We start from the raw sequence: 21,450 nt of genomic DNA on the forward strand, positions 1-21,450 counted from the left end.
AAAAATTGTATAAGTTTAGATATAGACAATTACATATTTTGCATCATCACAGAAAAATATATATTTTTCTATAATAAATAAAAAAATTGTCACATATCACAATAAAGTTAAAGTGTTTTATCAGTAAATATTAATAGACTTCTAAGCTTAAATCACCGTGACAGTTATATGATGCATCATTGTACAACGTCTTTCTCTGATGTGTAGTCATTTTTCCTTTTCACAATAATTAAAAATACCAATAGAACTATAGACCAATGAAGGTATATAGCCACACGTTCGTCTCGTCTCTAGCCCGACAATGAGCAAGTTCATTTTCGTATCAAATACCAATTCAGATACATTATATCCTCCTTCAGGTTTGGTTTTTCCCAATATGCTTTACATCATTTAGATATTATCCTGCGTCTTTATTGCAGACAACCACTTCCTTGCCATGTTAAATAAATTGAGATGAATCCATCGGTGAGCGGCATTACACATTTCCTACTGTCTCTGCATCTCTAATGGTTACCACATTAGTGTTTGGACCAGAAAAAAACACCTGTAAAATTACCTATGTATATAAACCGTAACCCCGCTAGTTATCACATGGATATTCCATAAATACAAATAAACCGTTGCTTAGGAATATATAGAAGATCCAAGAATGCATTTAGGTGTTTTATGCGCAGTAAGACTTTTCACTAGCTGATGGCCATTTAAAGGCATTTCTGAACACCATGGTAACTTTATCGCATTCTCTCAAAGCATGGAAGAAACAATAATTTACACATATGTGCAAGGAAAGTGTTTTTGAGATACTGACTCTTATCATTTAACATAAGAAAACGTAATGTTGAAAACAGCTTTGTTTAAAAACGCAATGGCCAAAACCGTTTGGTTTGAATACAAAGTAAAAGAAAACTGGTTTGTTTACTATAAAAGATAAAGATAGTTCTTCACCTTCTGTTGTCAGATGTAGTGCTTTTTAATTCTTTGTTGTCAATTTTGTCCCTGCTGTCTTTTGTACATTAAAACCGTTCGTAGAATGTATGTCTTATCACCCCTGAAAATAAGTAGTAAGGTCAGTGGTGAGTTATTATTGTATAATGAAAATGCACGGAAAAATAAACAAAAAAGTCTTTCATATAGCCAGTCTAGGCTTTAGTTCCTACAACCAGCTTAATTTAGTGTACAAATATTCTGTGCTGAACAATTGATCTAAAATTCGCTTTTGCTGTCCAACACAAAATTTCAAAGGTGAATTAACAGCGGCAAGGAAAATACAGGTATACTTCAACACATTCGAGACAAAGATGGAATGCATTTCTCATGCTTGACAAAAAAGTCATACATGTAAGTATACAGTTGGTCTCTGTAACTATTTACTAACTAAATGCAGACAACACGTACCCAGGCTTTTGGCCTTCGACTAGACAACCATGGTCATATATGATAGCCATACCGGACTCCGGCTGGATCGTAAAAAGGGAGTCTTCCTCTCGAGCAGAGCATGTTCCAGTTCCATCCTAAACATTCATATCATACAAATAAACTGACACAAAATTACAATAACCTGCTCTAAATTACCTGGAGCAGAGCCACTGGTTTAACCATAATACGAAGGTCATTCAATAAAATCTGTCACTACCAACTTTCTGTACGATCAGGCAATATGATAACATAGCAGTTTTGCTCACCACAAAAACAACTGAATATCAATTAGCGTGCAAGTTTTAAATTCAGCTTGATATTAACTTAGCACTGATGACCAGTGACTTTGAAATACAATATTTACATACACAGCAAAAACAGATATCGTGTAGAGATGTGCAGTACAGGCGACACTTTTGCTGGCTCTTTAAGAAATTCTCAGGCGGGTCAGTAAATTAAGAATGATAAAATAACATGAAGCAGGAAACAGGGTCAGGCGGGAAAAGACATTGCTATTGTGAAAGCATCGATTAAAACGGCTGCACCATGTCCTACATACAGTGCAGTGCCGTGCTATTTTCGCACAATGGCGACATCATAGAAGTTTGCTTTGTGCGGTTTGTGTTACGATGGATGGTCGTTACAGTTTCCGAAAATGTTGGTATAGTTAGCATTTCAGAAGCCAGCACAAAATTGAACAACAAGCATTGTGGCGCTTGATTTGCATTAAAAACCTTCTAAAAAATATGTTAAGTCAAGAAAAATCTTCGAGATACATACAGATCAAGAGAGAGTAGCTTTAGTGCATGTGCTAGATAATAACCAATGGTTGTCCAAACCTCAAGCAAGGCCAGCAATTGTCAACTGTATAAAGAGCGCCAAGCAAGTTTTGCATGGCTTTTTTCCGATTATAGCGTGTCAGTAGTTTGCCATACTAACACATTTTTTTATTTGTTAATATTAAAGGTACCTGGAACTCGTGTCTAAATGCATAAATATTTCAATTATTTTCTCATATTGAATCCATCCATCCTAGACCTAAGAAAAACATTAATGCCAAAGCTTCCTAAAGTAACATGTTAATCATTTTGAAAAATGAAATTAATTTAATGAAATGTAGACCATTGAATATTGGGGAAAAAGTATTTCTATCAGTCGAATTCATATCATTATTGATAGACGCCATAATAACATCCATCTCATCGTGACCGGAAGATCACTAAAGGAACGGAAGGGTTAGCAAAAATCTGTAAAAAGATTTGAAATTTGAGTCAATATCATTGATATTAGACCCACCAAAAATATTCGTGGCACAAGTAAGGCCAATAAAACACCATCTGACTGAACTGTAGTCCACTGAAGAAACCTACACCAAAACCTTGACCATTTGTTGATAGACAGAAGGACGACTCGGGTATACCATAGCAAGTCCATTGAAATTCGACGGGCGTATAAAACGTGCTAGTCAGGGACTCGAACAAATTCTCAAAAAATAACCCGCTTACTAGTGCGCATCCGTATTTAGAAACTTATAGGTAGGGGAACATTCCTTTCAAACTTATTTTAATCCAGTTTACATATTTTATTTAACTTAACATTTGGAAGCGACAGATGAAATAAAACATCGGAGATATGTGTATAAAACATGGGTTATGAACTACACTGACCGGAACACACTATACTCGCTCTGTTTATATCACAATAATGTACGGACGTGTGATTTCTGAGCTAGCAAAAAGTAATGGAAACATCCTAGTGCTGCCGAAATAGAAAAAAAATATTCCGACGTACAGCATTGTAACTTGTTGTTGAACAGGGAAAAACCTCACGTGTATTTTAACCGGCTACAAAGTTGAAGTTTATAACGTCAATGAGTCCATGAAATTATTTTTGTGTGCGTGTCGAGTAGGGAGAATTTGATCATGCTGCTATCATGCCTTACTATCCTTTTCAAATAATGCCATGGAGAATGCCACGATTCCTCATTAATTTCTTACATATTTTGATGACAGAATAAAAATAAACAATACATACTGATATAGATTATCATGAAGACTAAGTTCATCAGAATCCGAGCTAGATTATATGCCTCTTGTTTAATATAACATTTCATCAATCTATTCTTCCTATTTTCCTCGCATGATGATTCCGATTGGTGACGGAATGCCGATTGAGATTCCGATAATTTTTTTTTTTAATTTTTGTTTTTGTTTTAGATAACCATCAAGACAACAAACATCTTGAAAATACCAACATGGCAACATAATCACAATCCAAACTCAAATTCAATAAAATAGGGGAATGTGAAAAAAGAATGACATACACGGAGACTCCTGAAAAAGTACTAGCAGAGTAAGACCAGGTGTTCCGGACGAGTAAACGTCTTCTGCTTCATCGACGACACCTGCCATGTAAATCTTGGACAAGGAAAATAAGTTTTGCCATGTTCCCAAATCTGAACAAAGTGTACAACAACGGAACCAACATGCAAACTACCGAGCATCAAACATGTCCAACGTCAAATCGCACAAAGACATAGAATATTTCTCAATGAGATCAACCTGCATCTTTTGAAACCCGGTCTGTAAGATGACGATTTCTTGAACAAAAGTCATGATAGCATGGTAACAGGCCCATAAATATCGAATCAACTGTGACATGTAAACGCCATTAGTTGGAGACTTCAATATCAGACTACCACGTAACATTTGCATTTACGTTATGGATAGTGAGATTGGTCGTTTCTGCCAAGAGAAGATTGAACAATACAAATCATTAATTTGATTTAAGACTTATGCCAGGATTAAAACTGAATGGCCCTCGTATTTCATTTCTCTGCAATGTACGAACCGATCTATCGAGAAAACTTCCAAATAGTAATTAGGATTAAAGTCAAAATAATCCACATGAAATTGTTTAACATACCGTAAAGAGTGTTTCAATGTCGCCTACAAAGTTTGTGCTGCCTCCTAGGAAATCCCCGTTGAGGTGGACCATCAAAGTTCTCATGGACCGATGTTCAGAATTCTGCTCGATCCAATCAAATTGAGGAGCAAAATGGCCAATAGGATTATACCGAATAAGACCGAATGACTGAAATCAAACGTAGGGTTGAACTATTGTATGTTAATAATGCCAAAAATGTATATCTGGTGAGAGACGCTTACCTTATAACATTAAGTACGTCATGTATTTTTTCATATACTGTAGCTCTTTTTCGGGATTAACAACAACAAAAACAAACATATTTAAAATGTAAAATCCCTCTTATCTGGCTTTCATGCCACACTTTACTCATAAAATACAAAATAATGTCGAGATTTTGTTGAACTCGAACAAGGTTATCAACAGAGATTGTTATATTACAAAGAAAACTAACATTATATTTAGGTACAGCTGAGACAATAGGCTACACATGAAATATTCGTGTTCTTCAGAACACACGATATGTGAACGCATCAATCTGTCAACAGTACGTATATTGTATATATTGTCGTTATTCCAGACACTGGCTAGTCTAAATTTTAATTACTACTCCGGAAAGTTCACTTTCCTTACTTGATTCTAGAAACTGAATTATATGTGTATGACCATATTCAATTGAATACAGACATACTTAATTTCAGTTTTTAAGCAAGATTATCCTGAATATCGCTTTAGGTATGTCGTGTATCATCCTCGTTAATCTAGTGGTTACGAGCACTTTCTCTCTCTACATCCCTGGGACACGTCATTGGAAAATTAAAGGCATAAGCAATGTATTTTGATTGGTTCCAGGAGAAAAAAACTGACCAATCACAGGCTAATAAGCTCCTTTTGGAGATTTCAAACAAGCGAAACCCAACTTCAAAGCCATTACAATATAAGTGACATTGGAATTCGTTTTAATGTACATCAAATGATCATACTAGCCTTTTCGTCTTATCCACATGGTGTTACACATGGAACCTTTAATTAAACTATGACATGTCCCAAAGGTACAGAGCGAAAGTGATTGTAACCCCTTGAGTATCGTGGATGGTCGTGTGTGTGGCCTGTGTTTCGCCGAGTACCTTGTTGACTCCGACTGGGACCCATTTGTCTTTGACCACACCGTGTACATGTTGAGAACGTGAATCACAGGGAATGTCTAGCTCTTCCAGGTACGGCTGTACCCTGGTCCATAACAGGTCAGCCAGGGACTGACTTTCTATCGTGATCCTGTTCAGGACATTACGGGTAAATAGAACATTAAAGACGCATGCAAGAAATTCGGAAAAAAACAATTGTTTATATGCCAATGCATCGTAACAAATTAGGTCTACTTTTCCGTAATTTTAAATGTTGTCATTTGATATTTTTTGCTAGAAACAGCTGGTAAAACACTAGCATGACGAATATATTTATAACTAATTTACAAATTCATGGCTTTTAAAATAGAACTCTCTTTTCAATATATTTCAAATTACCAAACGAAATAGAGCATGCATTCAATAAAAATTACTGGTTAATAATTTAAAATAAATGGCCAATAACTGAAAAGGAGTGCAGACGAATGTGTAATGCTTAGTTAGATAAACCGTATGCAGCGATCTTCATTCCACCAAATTTCAACATGTACGTGTAAAATAACATTAAGCAATCATATGAATAAACGAATGATCACCAATTGGTTTTAATATACCGTGACAGGAAATGACCAAAAAGTCCCACAAATAAGGGAAATTCAAAACGCACTGGACAATAAGAGTGAATGACACTTAAGTATGATGAAAATTGTAGTTTGAAGAATACAGAAACCAAAATATCGATTTTTTTTTGTTTTTGTTTTTTTTGCTTTTGTTTGTTTTTGTTTTTGTTTTGTTTTTTTGCTTTTGTTTCTGTTTTTTTTTTTTTTCGTTACTGCATTTTCCTAGTCCAATGAAATATGCCTTCAAAGGTTCATATCGTGATGTTTTAGTGTTTACAATTGGATATTTAAAACTTATATCACACTTGACTTTGAGGTCCGGATAATACTCATATGAAACTTCATTGATTGACTAAGTGTTCTCCTTACCTCTGAGATCCTCTGTAGATATGTCGAATTGCGTGTATACTTTCAAATCCTATTTTCTCTCCCCCGTCAATGATAGATGCACATTCTGTCGGCGTTAATATGTTGTGTAATAGAAAACCTCCGTTTCCGAAATCTAGGATTTCGGACCGTCGTATGTCTGCTTGTGAGTGAGCAGCGTCATATTTCACGTCTAGAGTGTGGCGACAGCTACATCTATATTTCCAACCTCCCTCAGCATCCGTCTCAAAAGCGATCATATTTCACGTCGATATGTTGTCACACTTAAGCATTAAACAATCGTAGAGCAATCTTAGTCTATTTGTTCCTGTTTTAAACAGGCGGTGAATATACAATTTATAACCCTGTTTTTTCTTATACCACTCTGGGAAGAATGAGATTCACGAATCGGATTATTCAAAATTGTTAGATAAACCAGGTCTCCGAAATTTACAGAATTATGGGGCTTGTGCACCTTCTCAACTTGATTTAGAAATTTTATAAATAACTTTGGACTCTCTATCGCTACAAAATTTTGACCCTATGCATTACTGACGAGTCCAAGACAAACGAAACAGTTGTATTCACTGCTTTACTCTGCTGATTCTATTTAACCCATGTTTGACTGGACGTACGACATAACTTAATATAAAATAAATTCCAGCCTGATATCAGACTTTTGTTTTGTTTTTATATATATATATACTACGTTATCAATAGCTGTACTTTTTTCAACAGTGAAGTGCTTGTCATAACTTCTGTATGTTTATTTCTGTGATGTACATTTTTTTGTGAAGAGGTATACAAATGTGACGCCCTGATTCGTTTTTTAACGTAAACAAATTAAAATTTTTTCGTTGTCCTGATATTTCTCTTGGGTACATTTATTACTCTGGAAGATTTGGGCAGAAACCAACAAACTTTTGTACGAATTACCGTCACAAATCACATACGTGAATGCTTACTGTATGGATCAAGGTTTCTCTCTGTTTCTTGATATTTGAATAAATAAAGACATCGGAGTAAACGCTATGAAAAATTAAATACAACGACCACTTTTTTTTTTTATCACGAAAGCCATTCTAAACATTTTTCTATTAAAGAATGAAATTATGAAAAAAATTAATTTCAGAACGCTTAAGTCAAATAAATGATTCAACTCAATTTTATAAAATGTATAGCTTTCGGTTGCTCTCCGACTGTCAATTCCAATTGTAAACTAGCATTTTTATATTTATAATTATTATTGTTATTATATTTTCTTTCTTGAATAACATATATTTTGAAGACATTTTGTTCAGACTGACTGTGCCAGATCAGTTTATGTGAATAAGAGTAAATTTACCTGAATGAAGTAGACAGCATAGTCAGCTTTAACACAATAATTTGTAACAAAATCTGTTATACTGCAAATAAGATAACGTTACTAGAAAATTAAGTTGCGACACCCATAGACAATATCATATACCGTGAAAACATATTAAAAAATACATCCTCTAAATATCGATAATTAATCCAATTCATAAATTATAATGAATCTCATCCGACTTGAACGGTATAAAATTACCGGAGGTAAAAATTTGTGTGTACACCGCCTGTTACAACCGGAACATAAACAGACCACATAGTTGCACAACTACATGTCATGATCATTACTAATTGAAGCCAGTTTACGTTTGGTTCAGTTCTAAGATGTGACAGCATGTCGACAGAATATATACCCGGTGTTGAGGCCGGTACGGAGGAAGGTAAGATCTGTAGCGAATCACAAGACTGCCACACTCTAGACGTGAAATATGACTCTGCTCACTCACAAGCAGACGTACGACGGTCCGAAATCCTGGACTTCGGAAACGAAGGTTTTCTATTACATAACATATTAACGCCGACAGAATGTGCATCTATCATTGACGGGGGAGAGAAAATAGGTTTTGGAGAAATACGCGGAGCCCAAGATAACTACAGAAGCGCCCAGAGGTAGGGGGAAAGACACTATGAAAAGCATTGTTAGCTTGTTTTCTGTATTATTCGAAATACATGTACAATTCAACTATCATATCTCTGTGCGTTTGGAATTTCTCCTTGTTTTTGTGACGTTTATTGAAAATTTTCTGTCACTGTACATTAAAACCAGTTGAAATGATTCCGTATCTTTTATATTATATGTCTTACTCTAGGTGATTCAACATTGCTGGAGTCAAAAATATGTTTCCGGCGTGTATCTCAGTTTTGCCGCAGATTAAACTGCCTATCCTTGTACATGTTTACTTACAAATACCAGTACTGTTTTTATTCAAGTCCGAGCTTCTGTATTATCATAAACGTGAAAATGTTTTCCAAAACAAGCTTGTCATGTTATCCTGCTATATCTTTAGAAAATGAAACTGAAAGTTGAAATTCATAAAATGTTAACATACTAATGGATGTTTGAGAAAGGTAACTGCAAAAATTATATTGTTCTGTCATTTACCATTGTTAGGATAAACAATGTGGTTAAAATACACTGTATGTATAGGCGCGAGAAAGATAATAACAAACACAAATTAACCTGACAAAGAGATGTTAACCGAAGCGAAGGCCACATAACTATGAGTCCGTGACGGAATATTATTATATATAAAATAATACTCCTCTGGCAGTGGTTGACAAGCGTTTGGCACAAACACTAACAGTGACTTTACAATGAAAGAAACCTCATAGTGTGTTTTTATCTAGCTGATTCCAGGTAACGTAAGGTGGAAACAATATGTTAAAACATTAACCGACACATGACCACATTAGGGAGTTATAGGAATGTAGAAATAATGTTTTATCAGTATACACAATTTTTTTCTTTTATTTCCATGTAATATTTACCGGTAATGTTCCACACAGGATCATGATAGAAAGTCAGTCCCTGGCTGACCTGCTTTGGACCAGGATACAGTCATGTCTGGAGGAGCTAGACATTTCCAGTGATCCACATTCCCAACATATACATGGTATTCCATGCGTGGTCCAAGGCAAATGGGTCCCAACTGGACTCAACAAGGTATGCTGCGAAACAAAACTCCTGATTGAAAGCCGAAGTTGAATTTCATGATAGAATTTTAAAAAAATGGCCACAATGAAATATTTCAGATAGTAGTAGTAAGGACGGAAAGTGTGTTTTCCAGAGTTATGAGATTATAAGAATTCCACGGAAGTGGATATGTCGCCTGCCCAGCAAGATTCCTGGAGATGCGTTTTCTGGAACAATAGCCATAGATGCTCATTGTATTTGTTCCATTTATATAATTTGTTTTGCTCCAAATACGACAGAAAAAGGGACAGCCCACATGAAAAGCAATCTCAAACAAGCTCCTTTGGTTAAGAAGCATTGTATGAAGTTTGATTCTAATTTACCAAAGAAAACCTGTACTCACACAAGCCAATTTTCGTTTTACAACTACAAGGATATTGACCTTTTGACCTAAAACGCAATCACAAGCAAGGACATTTGGTAAGGTTTATTGTACGAAAACATTTTTTTTCATTAATAGTAACTATGACCTTGACCTTTGACATTCAAACATGAAAAGAAATTCCTTTGGTATCATGAAAAAAAATCTATTTATAGTAAGAGTAACCTTGACTTTGACTTTTGGACCTGAAAACAACCCAAGCAAGCACTTCTGGTAAGGAAGCGCTGTATGAAGAATTTTGAGGTAGATCGGCTAAAGTGTACTCGGGTTGTCGCGAATAAAAAAATCTTATTTACAGCAACAGTGACCTTGACTTTTGACCTTCGGATCTGAAAAGAAATCCCAACAATCGTTTTTGTAAGGAAGCACTGTATAAAGATTGAATTTAATCGGTTAAAGTTATCGAGAAAAAATTCCTTGTGCTGACGACATCGCGACAGTAATACATATATGTCGACTTTGGCAGGCGGCACAAAAATAAGCCAGATGTCCGGATTAACAGCAATATGCTATGTTATGTTGATTAATTATGAATATTCAACATCATTTTCTTATTCTGAGAAGCTATGATGTTTAGGATTAATATGATGATTGCATTTCTGTCTTTTGCTATACCTTAATGCGATATTAATTTTAGCAATACTACAGTTATGTTTATCCTCAGCTAAATTGGCAATATTGAGGTTGATAGTAAAATATGTATTCACACAAGGATCAGTGTTTGTTACTCACTTGTTTTGACATTGTGCATATAGCTAAACTAATTGTCGTTTTCTGATTGAATTCAATGAAATCTTATTTTATACATCTGAAGCATATGAGTAAGATGTGTGGCATTGAAAAAGATTGTGTGTGTGCGTGTTTTAAGAGTAATTTGACAAAAATACTTACTGGTTTTATGTTCTAAAAGTAAACGGTTCCCAAACAAATATGAAACCTTGGCATTATTTGATTTCAGTTATTCCGTCTGTGTCGTTATCATCCCGGTGGTCATTTTGCACCTCACTTTGATGGGTTCTATGAGGAGGATTCGAAACACCGGTCCATGAAAACTCTGATGGTCTACCTCAACGGAGATTTCACCGGAGGTAGCACCAACTTTGTAGACGAGAGCCAGACACTCCATATGGCAAGTAAAAGTGTTTAGTGCTACTGTTTATGAGAATATTTCAACGTTTGTTTATTATTATTTTTTAATTAATCCGCAGATTCAAGAGTGGTGGTATACGAGGGCTAATCCATCAATTTCGTCATAAGCGTTATAATTCATTTTATGATTTATATTGTGGATTATTTCTTTATAATCAGAAACTGACTTTCGCAATAAAACTGCCCATAACGTAAACGTTGTGTGGGAGTCTAAGTTTTGGTATACCGGCGAGATACATAAATGTTTGAGCATGTACATGCACTGACACATGCATCTTTTTCCCTAAGGAGCATTGTAGTCAGCAAAGAAAACACGGCAAAGTTACAGAGACTTATACAATATACTAAATTTGATTGAAATCTTGAAAATTGAAGTTATTCGACGGAAAAACAAAGAGATTATATATTTTAACATTATTAGCCCACCATCTCTATTCCGATCGCTCCACGTCCGTGGTCGATCCGTTATCATTGTCGCTATATCTTGAGAGGCTCTGGATGGATCATTCTCACATTTCATTCGAAGGGTCCCCTTGGTTCCTAGTTGTAGCCGACGGGTTTGGAGTCTAATAAAAAGTTTGTTATCGCTATTTCTTTAGAAAAATGATATGGCCGACAGATTGCCATCTTTGATTTTGACTTTGGGAGTTTGTAATCGCTATTTCTAGAAGTAATGGATGAATCTCGCACTTTCATATGTGAGGTCCCCTTGGTCTTTAGTTGCCGGTTAAATTTTGGATCTGATCAGAAAAAATAAATGGCCGACCGGCGACCATCTTTGATTTTGAAAAAGAAAGTTGGTTAATGCTATTTAGTTTATTATTGCTTTTTCTTGGGAAGTTCTGGATGGATCTTTGTGTAGTGGAATTCGTTATTGCCATTTCTTAAGAAATACTGGAGCATTAAATAATCCCAGTTTCTTATCTTACAAAGAAAAAAAAATTCTCAATGAGATCACTTTGACCATAAAACCTCAAAATTATAACACTGGTCGTGAGTGCATTTCATTCCTCAATGCTTAAATTTCTCAATTCTTATCGAGCTGTGTGTAAATTGTGTAAGTCTTTTGATTTTTAAATGACTGAGCGGTATGCCGAGGTATATTTCTATTTTATTGCCTATTCGTTCTAGAGCCAGGTAATGACAAAATTCATCAATGACCTATTATAGTCAAACAAAAATCTTCAAACTAGGTTTTAGGCTATGTCTTTGTGCCATTTATTTTTTAGCAATATTTGTTAATATTGCGTAAATGATATGAATGTTTAGGATGAAACAGGGAAATATTGTGCAGAAGAGAAGAACATCTTGTGTAAGGTCCAGCCGGAGGCCGGCATGGCTATCATTTTTAACCATCATCGTCTACACGAGGGCCAGAAACTTTGGTACGTTGTCTGCTTTAACTTAACGAATTATTATATAAATCAGTTATAAACTTGTGACGTTCTTGTTAAGCAATGGCGATAGAGGACCATTTCCTCTTCGTCTCACATGTGTTGATGAATGAAGAAAGTATACCTTTATTTTTCCCTGCCAGTGTTTTTGCTAACAGATAAGTGTTAAAAAAAGTTTTACACGCAGCTGAGCTAGTTTTAGGGACCAAAGGCAAGACTGGTCAAATGAAAGACATTGTTGTGTTTAATTTTCGTGCAATTACATTATACAATAACAACACACCACTCACTTCATTCTTTGTTTTCAGGGATAATAAGAAATACATTTTAAGAACGGATATAATGTTTAAAAAGGTCAGCAAGGACAAAATTGATGACAATGAAGAAAAAGCACTTGCTCTGATAAAGGAAGCTGAACAACTTGAGGTATAATTTTTTCATTCATTTGCTTTTACAAACAATATTGTTTTTGTAACACATGTCACTTTCTTGTGTTAAAATGATAGAGTAAGTATCTCAACAAAGTCTTTCCTTGATCTGATACATAAATTGTTAATACAATGTAACATATTCATACATTACTTACAGGCTTTTGGAGAATGCGATAAGGCTGCCATGGTTTTGAGGAAGGCTTTTAAACTGTCACCAGCTATTGAAGAGTCTTACTGGGCATAAAAAAGCCCTAACACTGCCAGAGATTTTATATACGTTCCTTAAACCAAGCAATGGTATATTTGTAATCATTTCATTCATGTGATGGATTAGACTTGTGTGCTATTGGAGGAACCCTGATGTCACAACCCTCAGGGATGTATCAGCAGTATGAAACGTTAAACGTCGCTTCTCGATGAATTCCCTTCAATAAATTTGGGTAAAACATCCAGTATATACGATAGTTTCAACTTTGTGAACTAAATGCAATTTTAAAACGTACACATGAATCCACACATTCATAAGACAGTATCGGTAAATAACTTATTATTACAAAAAGAAAAAACTAGATTGATCTTTCTCAAATTTCATACGTATGTTCCCTTTGGTCACTTCTAATGAAGTTCAAACAACGGTGGGCGCGAGGATCCCTCTGGGATCTCTTGTTTACATAATTTGTAATTTATTTCAATATCATCAAATTATGTACATATTACATTATCTCCTCGATATCCTCGAAAATACGTTAAATTTTATTATCATCGCATTAAACTTTTTCCCCCTTACCTTTAGTACTCAGATTTTGGCTCTATTTTCCTCTAGACGGTTGATATAGTCTATAATTATGTACATACACTTTTTTAAACATAATATAAGGGTTTCTTTTTGTTAGTTATGTTAATATTGGTTATTTTTGTGCAGTATTAGTGAGAAATCCCTTCGAAATTTTACAGATGGGTTTAATTAAGTAAAAATAACCATTATATAACTTCATTTCTTAACTATTGTATCCACAACGCCTGCGGGCGTCAATGTATCCTTGCGGGTGTCTGTGGGCGTCTGCGGGCTGGTTTAAGTAGGACCGGTGTTTTGTGAAGCAAGTGAGAAATATTATCAAAACTCTTGTGGTTTTAGTTACATTTCTGGTGTATTTAGTCCATTTTTATAGAGAAATATACATAATATTTGAGCAAGAATGATTTTCAAGGGCGGAAAAAGATACCATGGTAAAAAATCCATTGTCACCGCAAAATATTCCCCAAAAACTTGACATGACGATGTTTTCCCTCACCGAATGATTTCTTTGTTCCATAATATCAAAATACTGGGAATATCTCTACGTCATCTCAAAAGTAACTGATGATTTCTTCAAAGATATTAAAGTTACAACGCACAGTCAGAGAATCCCTTCAAGTTTACTGAATGACTTGGACTTAACGTGTCAAAAAATGAATTTGACGGCGTAATTTCGCTTTAAGTTTAATTGTTTTAAGATTTAAGATTTATAAGAATGTCTAAGCAGTCAATGATTGGAAGCAATAAAGTTTATTCACGTGAGTTTACGAACAACGTAAGAAAACGAAAACAAAATTTGGCCTATCCGCCATGAAAACCTCGTTACGTCGCAAGGAGGATAACTCTAGATCTGTATGCATTTCAAAGTATTTCCCGCTATGCTGCCACCCTATACTAATAATTCTTACAAGGTCATATTTCCAGTATTAAGGAACTACGCGTGCATTAAAATTTATGTTTAGGAAGGTTAAGCATATTAAAAGTGACTGTTTTAAGCAAATGTTACTAAAGAACATGAATTGATTTACTTTGATCTAATTGAATACAGAAGAAAGATTCCATAGACCAGAATACACATTACGTATCTTGATTACGGTTAAACGTAATCATTGATATATTCGTATGGCCCCAGTTTCACGAATCTTCCTTATTTAAATTTTCTTAAGGTAAAATTGCCCACAGAAAAACATTGCATAAGGATTTAACATTTTCTTTAACTTCCGTAATGCTAGTTAACATTTCCTCAAGTTAAGGAAGATTCGTGAGACAGGGACCTGTTCCTATATAACACTAAGCTTCCATATGAAACATTTCAACTTTTCAGTGACCTAGATGTGTAAATACATATTTATCAAGGGTATAATCTGTCCAGATGGTCTACCTGGTATGTGGGTAAATCAATATGTAGTAAACTGATTGTAAATAAGGAAATAGGAATTGTAGCTTATCTCAAACTAAGTTGATAACTGAAAGAATCTTATAGAAAACTGATTTATACATCTCGTCACATTCAGATGAGATGTGCAGGCCAACAATTATTTCCTGTTCCTGCTTAAAAAAATGTTTTTGTAAGGGTTTTTTTTTCTTGCTTTTGACACTGAACCACTAAATATTACATAAGGAAAAGTTTAATACATCTTGTCCGGTATGTATAAGTGTTGCGTACATTTATCATGATGAATTTTGAAATTGTTGTACATTCAAGTGCCGAGTTTCATTGAAATTCCGTCGAATAGCATAGGAGGAGTTCGGCTTATACGTTTCTGGACAGATGGCCGGACAGACAATGTGATTCCTCTATACTCTTCCCTAAACTTTGTTTGCAGGGAGTATAAAATGAAAATAAAACATAACAAAGAAAAATTTGGTCAACATCTCGTCACATTCAGTTGAGATGTATACCTGTCTGGAATACCCGATCTCACCTTTGCTTTTTGTGAAAGAATATTTGATATCGGCTGGTATATATACATATATATATATATATATATATAAAGTATCTAAGGCGATTTTGCCTCAGGGTACTAGTGCTGTTGAGGATCACCAGCAAATAAAAAAGAGTTGTTTTTTTTTTTTTTTTGGGGGGGGGGGGGGGGGGTTTGCGGAAATGTTGAAAAATGTTAAGGTCGGTTTTTTTTTTAGTAGGAACATCTGAAAGCCTCTCTAAGGATAGCTCAGTATGTTAATTCAGCATAAAAAATGAAACACTGATGCTGTGGAAACATTGGTTGAGAAGGGTGGCCGTTACACTGTTTCCACGGAAGGACATTTTTATATTTTTAAAAGATATTGATTATATCATAAAAGTGTTTGCTGACGATAGTCTCTATATCTTAACGTAATTTACTGGGTCTAAACCCCGATCTCTTGAATATTGCTAAAATAATTCAATTCTCGAGTCGTTCAAAAGGTCGCATGTCAATTTCTACCCGAGGAAGACAGTATCGATGACAGTAAGCTGAAACAATTACAAATTACTTCACCCCTCTTTGTCTATGAGTAAACACATCACTAATAGAAGTAACAGGTCACAAGTACCTCTTGGTGTTTTTATTTCTTCTTATGGGTGGGGTGGGGTGTCGTGTTGATTATATAATTAACAAAGCTCAAGAATTGTCTTAACAAGAACTGAAATTTTCTGTTGATAGAACAAAAATTCAAACTATCTACTGTACATGATATGGGACCATATAACAATACGCAAAAACTAAATATTAGTAAATATTTAACTGAAGCAGCCGGCACTGATGTAACTAGATTAACCGTAGATTTGATAGGAGATTGTGTTTAGAAACTGCCGAATTTCAAAAGGATGTTCATCGCCAGTGTCTTTCCTACTGAATTAACGCACTCGTTTCTCGTCCTCTTGAAATATATGTTCATGATAATAGAAACGCGAATAATTATTGTCAGATGAGATGTCGTACTAAACTCTACACATATTGTACCCTCCTCTGTTGACTCATGGAATCCTCTTCCTGACGAGGTTAAGGAGAACCCACCTGTCACCAACATTAAGGGGTCTTTGAATGCCGATAACAATATTCATCATGTTCATCCTAATTCTCCATACACGACCGAGGATGAACCATAGTTCTCTTAAAATCATGTGTGTTTCAGAAACTGCTGAAACTTTTATACACTTACTCCTATTCTATCCCAAAAACCAACAATTAAGAATATTTTATATTTTAGAAATCTTCCTCTCGGGTATAATGTCATTGAGCTGCTAGTTGAAAATCACGACATAAAAGATCAATATAATTTCAATATGTTTTGACTCTGTCCATCAATGTGCTGTATGTCGAAAAGATTTTAGTGCAAAATTTCCTTTATGTCAGTAATAATAATTTTGTTTAAACAATACCCATCATCAACTAGGAAACCTGTCTTATTCAACATTTGGACATGTACAAATGTTAACGTGATATAAAGAGCTATGTTGATATATTCATATGACTACATAATACAACACCTTTGTATTTCACAGGACATCGTAATTCTTTGTGATCTGAATAAATGTAATGCAATGTATATGTTTTGATATTCAAACTTTTCAAATAAATTTTAAACCGTGTTAGAACTCATTGCTGTTATTTTTTCACATTTCAATTTTCCTTCCATTTATACAGTTCTTAATATTTGCTATTCATGAACAATTTCTTTTCATTTCCCGTTACACTCCATTCCCTGATTCCTTCTTCTGTTTTGCTAAATCACAAAAAAATATATAACGGAGCCGTCTTTCCACTAATCTAACATCGGGAGACATATTAACTTTAATACTCGTGTACTTGTTTTCGAATTCTCTTTATTGAATTTTGCATCTAATCTGTTATTGCTTTTTATTTTAGTTTGAACTGTTTGAAAGTTGATTTATAAGATTTTGTCATATTGCTACACTGTTTGATCGTTACATTGTCACGTATCTCATGATAGTTATATGGTTTATGCAGAAAATTATATATACATGTGTAGTTTATTGGTTGTAGAATTTATCGATCCTATTATACAGAAAAAGATCTGACATCTACATGGAAGGTTTATCTTATGCACCAGCTGTCATATTGTTGTTATTGTAAATTAACTAGAAAACATCTTGTGTCTAAAAGAGGTAGGATACAATTAATCGCCCATCACGTGCATACGATAACCAGTGGACTTCACCTGGATATTTGCAGGTTTCGTTTTAGACATAAATGTACATTTTAGTCATAAGTTGGAGACCACCCAAATCTTAGATTGGGCTTAATTTTGTAAGCTGTATTTCAGAAAGAAGTCACGGCTGTATCACCTTTAAAATGAGTGTTTTTAAAAACCATTGCCACAGGCAACAAAAAAGTTTGAATTCAACTGTGTATCTTATCAACAGATACGTCATCAAATATCCAAGACATGTTAATTAATCAAGGCGATTAAGTAATCGATGAGTTATATTGGCTATAGAAATACTACACCAGGTTGTCATTAACTTGGGTTTATCCCTGTTCGTGGCATACGACACCAAACACAAATGAGACTCTGCAAGGAGTACAACAAGGTTTATTTTTTAGAAATGAAGGGAACTGTTGCCCAAAGATATTTTTTTTTTAAAAAGTGCTGTAATGTCTGAGAATTAAACCAATTAAGGATCTTCTTCATTGTCAACAACCGCTATGTTATGTCATATAAACCTTGATGAATCCGAGTAATTCTCAGATTTAAATGAAACAACGAAACATCTAGCTTCATATCGCAAAGGAAATTACTTCCCAATAAGCTCATGATTCGGACTAATTTAACATATAAACATTGTAATGTTTACATGTTTACACAAAACTTAAATAAAAGGCTGTACTTCACTGCCATATTATTTATGGACTTTGTAAGTTGGTCAGTGGTTCTGATCTGGAACTGTTTCTAAGTTAACACTGAACGGTTTTCCTATTGCGCCGCTTGTGTTTTGATAATACTGCTACTGCTCATGAACCTGATGCCTGCACATGGTCTCCTAAACAGAAATGACATGTTGGCTAAGACTTGTGGAAATAACGGATAAAATAAGGCTGGTCAGACTGATCAACTGTGTTATTTAGATTTGTGTTTTGGAAGTAAATTCAGATATAGTTATACATGCGTAACCTATATCAGACCCAGCAGGAGATATGATCTTACCTATCTGTCTGTCTGCAATCACATGTTACTGTAGTTACTGTAATATTGAGAGAGAGAGAGAGAGAGAGAGAGAGAGAGAGAGAGAGAGAGAGAGAGAGAGAGAGAGAGAGAGAGAGAGAGAGAGAGGAGAGAGAGAGAGAGTGGGGGGGGGGGGGGGGGGTAGCATACGCTACGTTGTGGGGAACTCTCAGCAGTCTGAGGACCAACATTACGGGGTTCATTCAGTTTGTGGGGAATTTTCTAGTTCCCTACATTTACATATGGTATATTTTCGTGATCCTGGTGTAAATCTGAACAAAATGAGGCCAAACATGGAAAATTCGTTATAATACGTATCATGGACTATCACTTCACCGTAAACCGACTGTCTAGGAATCATGGATAATTTCCCATTCGGTACCTCTTTGCCATTTTCTTAGATGCTGTATTTCTTGGCGGGAAATATATATCGCTTTATGGAGTTACAAAAAGTCTCACTGCTATCAAGTTATCTTTCTATATAAAATACATGTACCTATAAGTAAGAATAAACAAAATACAAATTTCAAAATAGTATATATCCGGATTTTGAAGTAATTTAATCAGTAATTGATCTAACATCAAATGTTAAATAGTAAATGGGTAGTAAGAAGGATGGGTTGGGTCAACAATTCCATAATAATCCTCCAGACACCCAATAACGCCTCTCTTCAACTTACTAGTATATTTGTCCCCTTCCAATCCTTCTGGTTATAATTCCCAGTACTTTTCTGGCTGATGTTATTTCACTCAGTACAAGTTTCGGTTTATTTCGCATATACACGTCTCCACAATACAATTTTCAAATCTTCTTTTCTGCTTTCTCCCAGCCATAAGTGTTATTGTGTTACTATTTTTTTTCGTTCATACTGGGTATCAGCAGTTCGATATCATCATCTTTTCATCGTCACATGCATATAAACTTATAACATACTCCTGTTCTTTTCTCTGTAGTTCCTAATATGGTAATTGCAATGTATTTGAAAATATTATCAAGTGATTATGACCCCAGTTCCCTTTATCTACGTAATCTGAAGAAATTTACGAATTTAGAGTCATACATCTCCTTCATGAACGTTGATATTCAGAGCTTCTTGCCAAAAATGACCGGACTTTCACGGTCCTTATCACCACTGTAGATCCGATAGATTTGGATATGGAATATCGGGGGCACGATTGATGCCCCCACCTCCGTTGTTTCACTGAAAGCATGACCTGTTCTAGAAATGGGACAGATGGATGGATGGAGGGACGGAAAGTGATACCGCATTAGATATCCATTTTCCCATGGTTTTATGCTCAGCTATGTTATTCACGAGTTATTATTACATACAGTGCGCTTTGTTGAGAACAGAGACGTATGTAACACGCGTACGTTTCTGGTGAGAAGCACGTGATAGATATTGGACAAGTTTGACAGTTTTTGAATTTTGGATGAATTCTCTGTTTTGATGATTTTTACTCAATAATGTGTTTGTGATGTCATACACAAGACATTTAAGAATATGTCATATCAATGTTAATTACTTTCGAGAAATGTGTTAGATGCTAAATTGAAGATTTTTGTGGGATTTCTAGCCTCCACTATGACATCACAGTGCATTGGTGAAGCCATCATTAGCAATTGATGACGTCTTAGTACTGATGACATCAGCCGTTACCATGACGTCATAACATCAGACTTTATATATGTAGTATCAATCTGCTTTTCCAGTTATCTAAATTCACAGAAGCACAAACTACACGATTCAGTTTCAATTGCAACTTTATTCAAGTAAATTTAAGACTTATTGAGGTTTTAAATTTTCAAATTACCTCCCTTTCTTCCTAATTTGAGAGCAGAATTGGTCAAAACACACCATGGGGGAAAATCTATATTACTCGATAGCTATTCGAGATACACAGTAAAGTGATAACTCGATTTGTTCATCTGATCATTTTCTAGACATTCAGAGGGATTTTAATGAAATAAAAAAAAATTGTAAGGTATAGCACATTAAAAAATATCAATCTATTTAAAATGTGCTTTACTATGTTTAATTAAGTTTAATCCTTTCCATAATTGCTATAAATACATAAAAAAAACCACACTGTAATTGTTATGTAGTTTAAAATATATCATAATGATTTTATTTTAATTTCATCAGGGGTGCATGAAGGGAGGTAATTTAAGACTCATCTCTCTACTGTTAATGTAATTGTTATGTAGTTTATAAATATATAAACATGTAATGATGTATTTTTCATAACCATATAATCTGCTACACCTATATATCTCAAACATGACAAATAATTTCAGGAAAAATGTAAATTAACTGTTTCCTGAAACCTCTGCATTGAGATTATCACCCTTGTGGAACTCTTTTTTAATTCGGTGGCCAGTATGTGCTGAGAAGATCATCGCGATTTCCATCGTTCAGCTACTTAATAATTATGAAGATTTCATCATTTTCCCCTTTGTCGATTTTTGTCGATTTTTGATATGTTGTTTATGGTTAGTTGATGTAACGTTTAGCATAGAAATTATTTCTGTTGTAATTAGTTTGGGTTTATCATAGGATGACTAGACTATTATTGGCTACGGACACGACGCCTACCGACCGACTGACCGACT

General features: G+C 34.8%; 2 protein-coding genes across 2 annotated transcripts; one reads left to right on the forward strand and one right to left on the reverse strand.

The window, feature by feature from the left end:
- Positions 1 to 94: 94 nt before the first annotated feature.
- Positions 95 to 6,711, reverse strand: LOC132560963 (uncharacterized). Its single transcript, XM_060225670.1, has 6 exons — positions 6,455 to 6,711; positions 5,469 to 5,616; positions 4,342 to 4,509; positions 1,396 to 1,511; positions 946 to 1,048; positions 95 to 544 (listed from the first exon to the last, which is right to left on the reverse strand). Exons 1-5 carry the CDS (start codon positions 6,709 to 6,711, stop codon positions 985 to 987), a joined length of 753 nt encoding a protein of 250 aa, XP_060081653.1. The 3' UTR covers positions 95 to 544; positions 946 to 984.
- Positions 6,712 to 8,085: 1,374 nt separating this feature from the next.
- LOC132560951 (uncharacterized) lies at positions 8,086 to 13,321 on the forward strand. The gene is made up of 6 exons (XM_060225657.1): positions 8,086 to 8,428; positions 9,326 to 9,482; positions 10,853 to 11,023; positions 12,313 to 12,428; positions 12,746 to 12,863; positions 13,026 to 13,321. Exons 1-6 carry the CDS (start codon positions 8,154 to 8,156, stop codon positions 13,110 to 13,112), a joined length of 924 nt encoding a protein of 307 aa, XP_060081640.1. The 5' UTR covers positions 8,086 to 8,153; the 3' UTR covers positions 13,113 to 13,321.
- Positions 13,322 to 21,450: the final 8,129 nt, after the last annotated feature.

The sequence above is a fragment of the Ylistrum balloti genome, unplaced genomic scaffold (genome assembly GCF_031769215.1).
Source record: "Ylistrum balloti isolate Yb309-2 unplaced genomic scaffold, AGI_CSIRO_Ybal_v1 Utg371132, whole genome shotgun sequence".
NCBI lineage: Eukaryota > Metazoa > Mollusca > Bivalvia > Pectinida > Pectinidae > Ylistrum > Ylistrum balloti.

What these genes read in the sequence shown, in the direction of transcription:
- LOC132560963 (XM_060225670.1), bottom strand. Translation starts at nt 6,711, where the DNA reads ATGATCGCTTTTGAGACGGATGCTGAGGGAGGTTGGAAATATAGATGT. An exon ending in TCCCAGTCGGAGTCAACAAG is followed by an intron (nt 4,510 to 5,468) that starts GTACTCGGCGAA and finishes GTTTGATTTCAG; the next exon opens with TCATTCGGTCTTATTCGGTA. An exon ending in GTCGAAGGCCAAAAGCCTGG is followed by an intron (nt 1,049 to 1,395) that starts GTACGTGTTGTC and finishes ACTTATTTTCAG; the next exon opens with GGGTGATAAGACATACATTC.
- LOC132560951 (XM_060225657.1), top strand. Translation starts at nt 8,154, where the DNA reads ATGTCGACAGAATATATACCCGGTGTTGAGGCCGGTACGGAGGAAGGT. An exon ending in TCCCAACTGGACTCAACAAG is followed by an intron (nt 9,483 to 10,852) that starts GTATGCTGCGAA and finishes ATTTGATTTCAG; the next exon opens with TTATTCCGTCTGTGTCGTTA. An exon ending in AGGAAGCTGAACAACTTGAG is followed by an intron (nt 12,864 to 13,025) that starts GTATAATTTTTT and finishes CATTACTTACAG; the next exon opens with GCTTTTGGAGAATGCGATAA.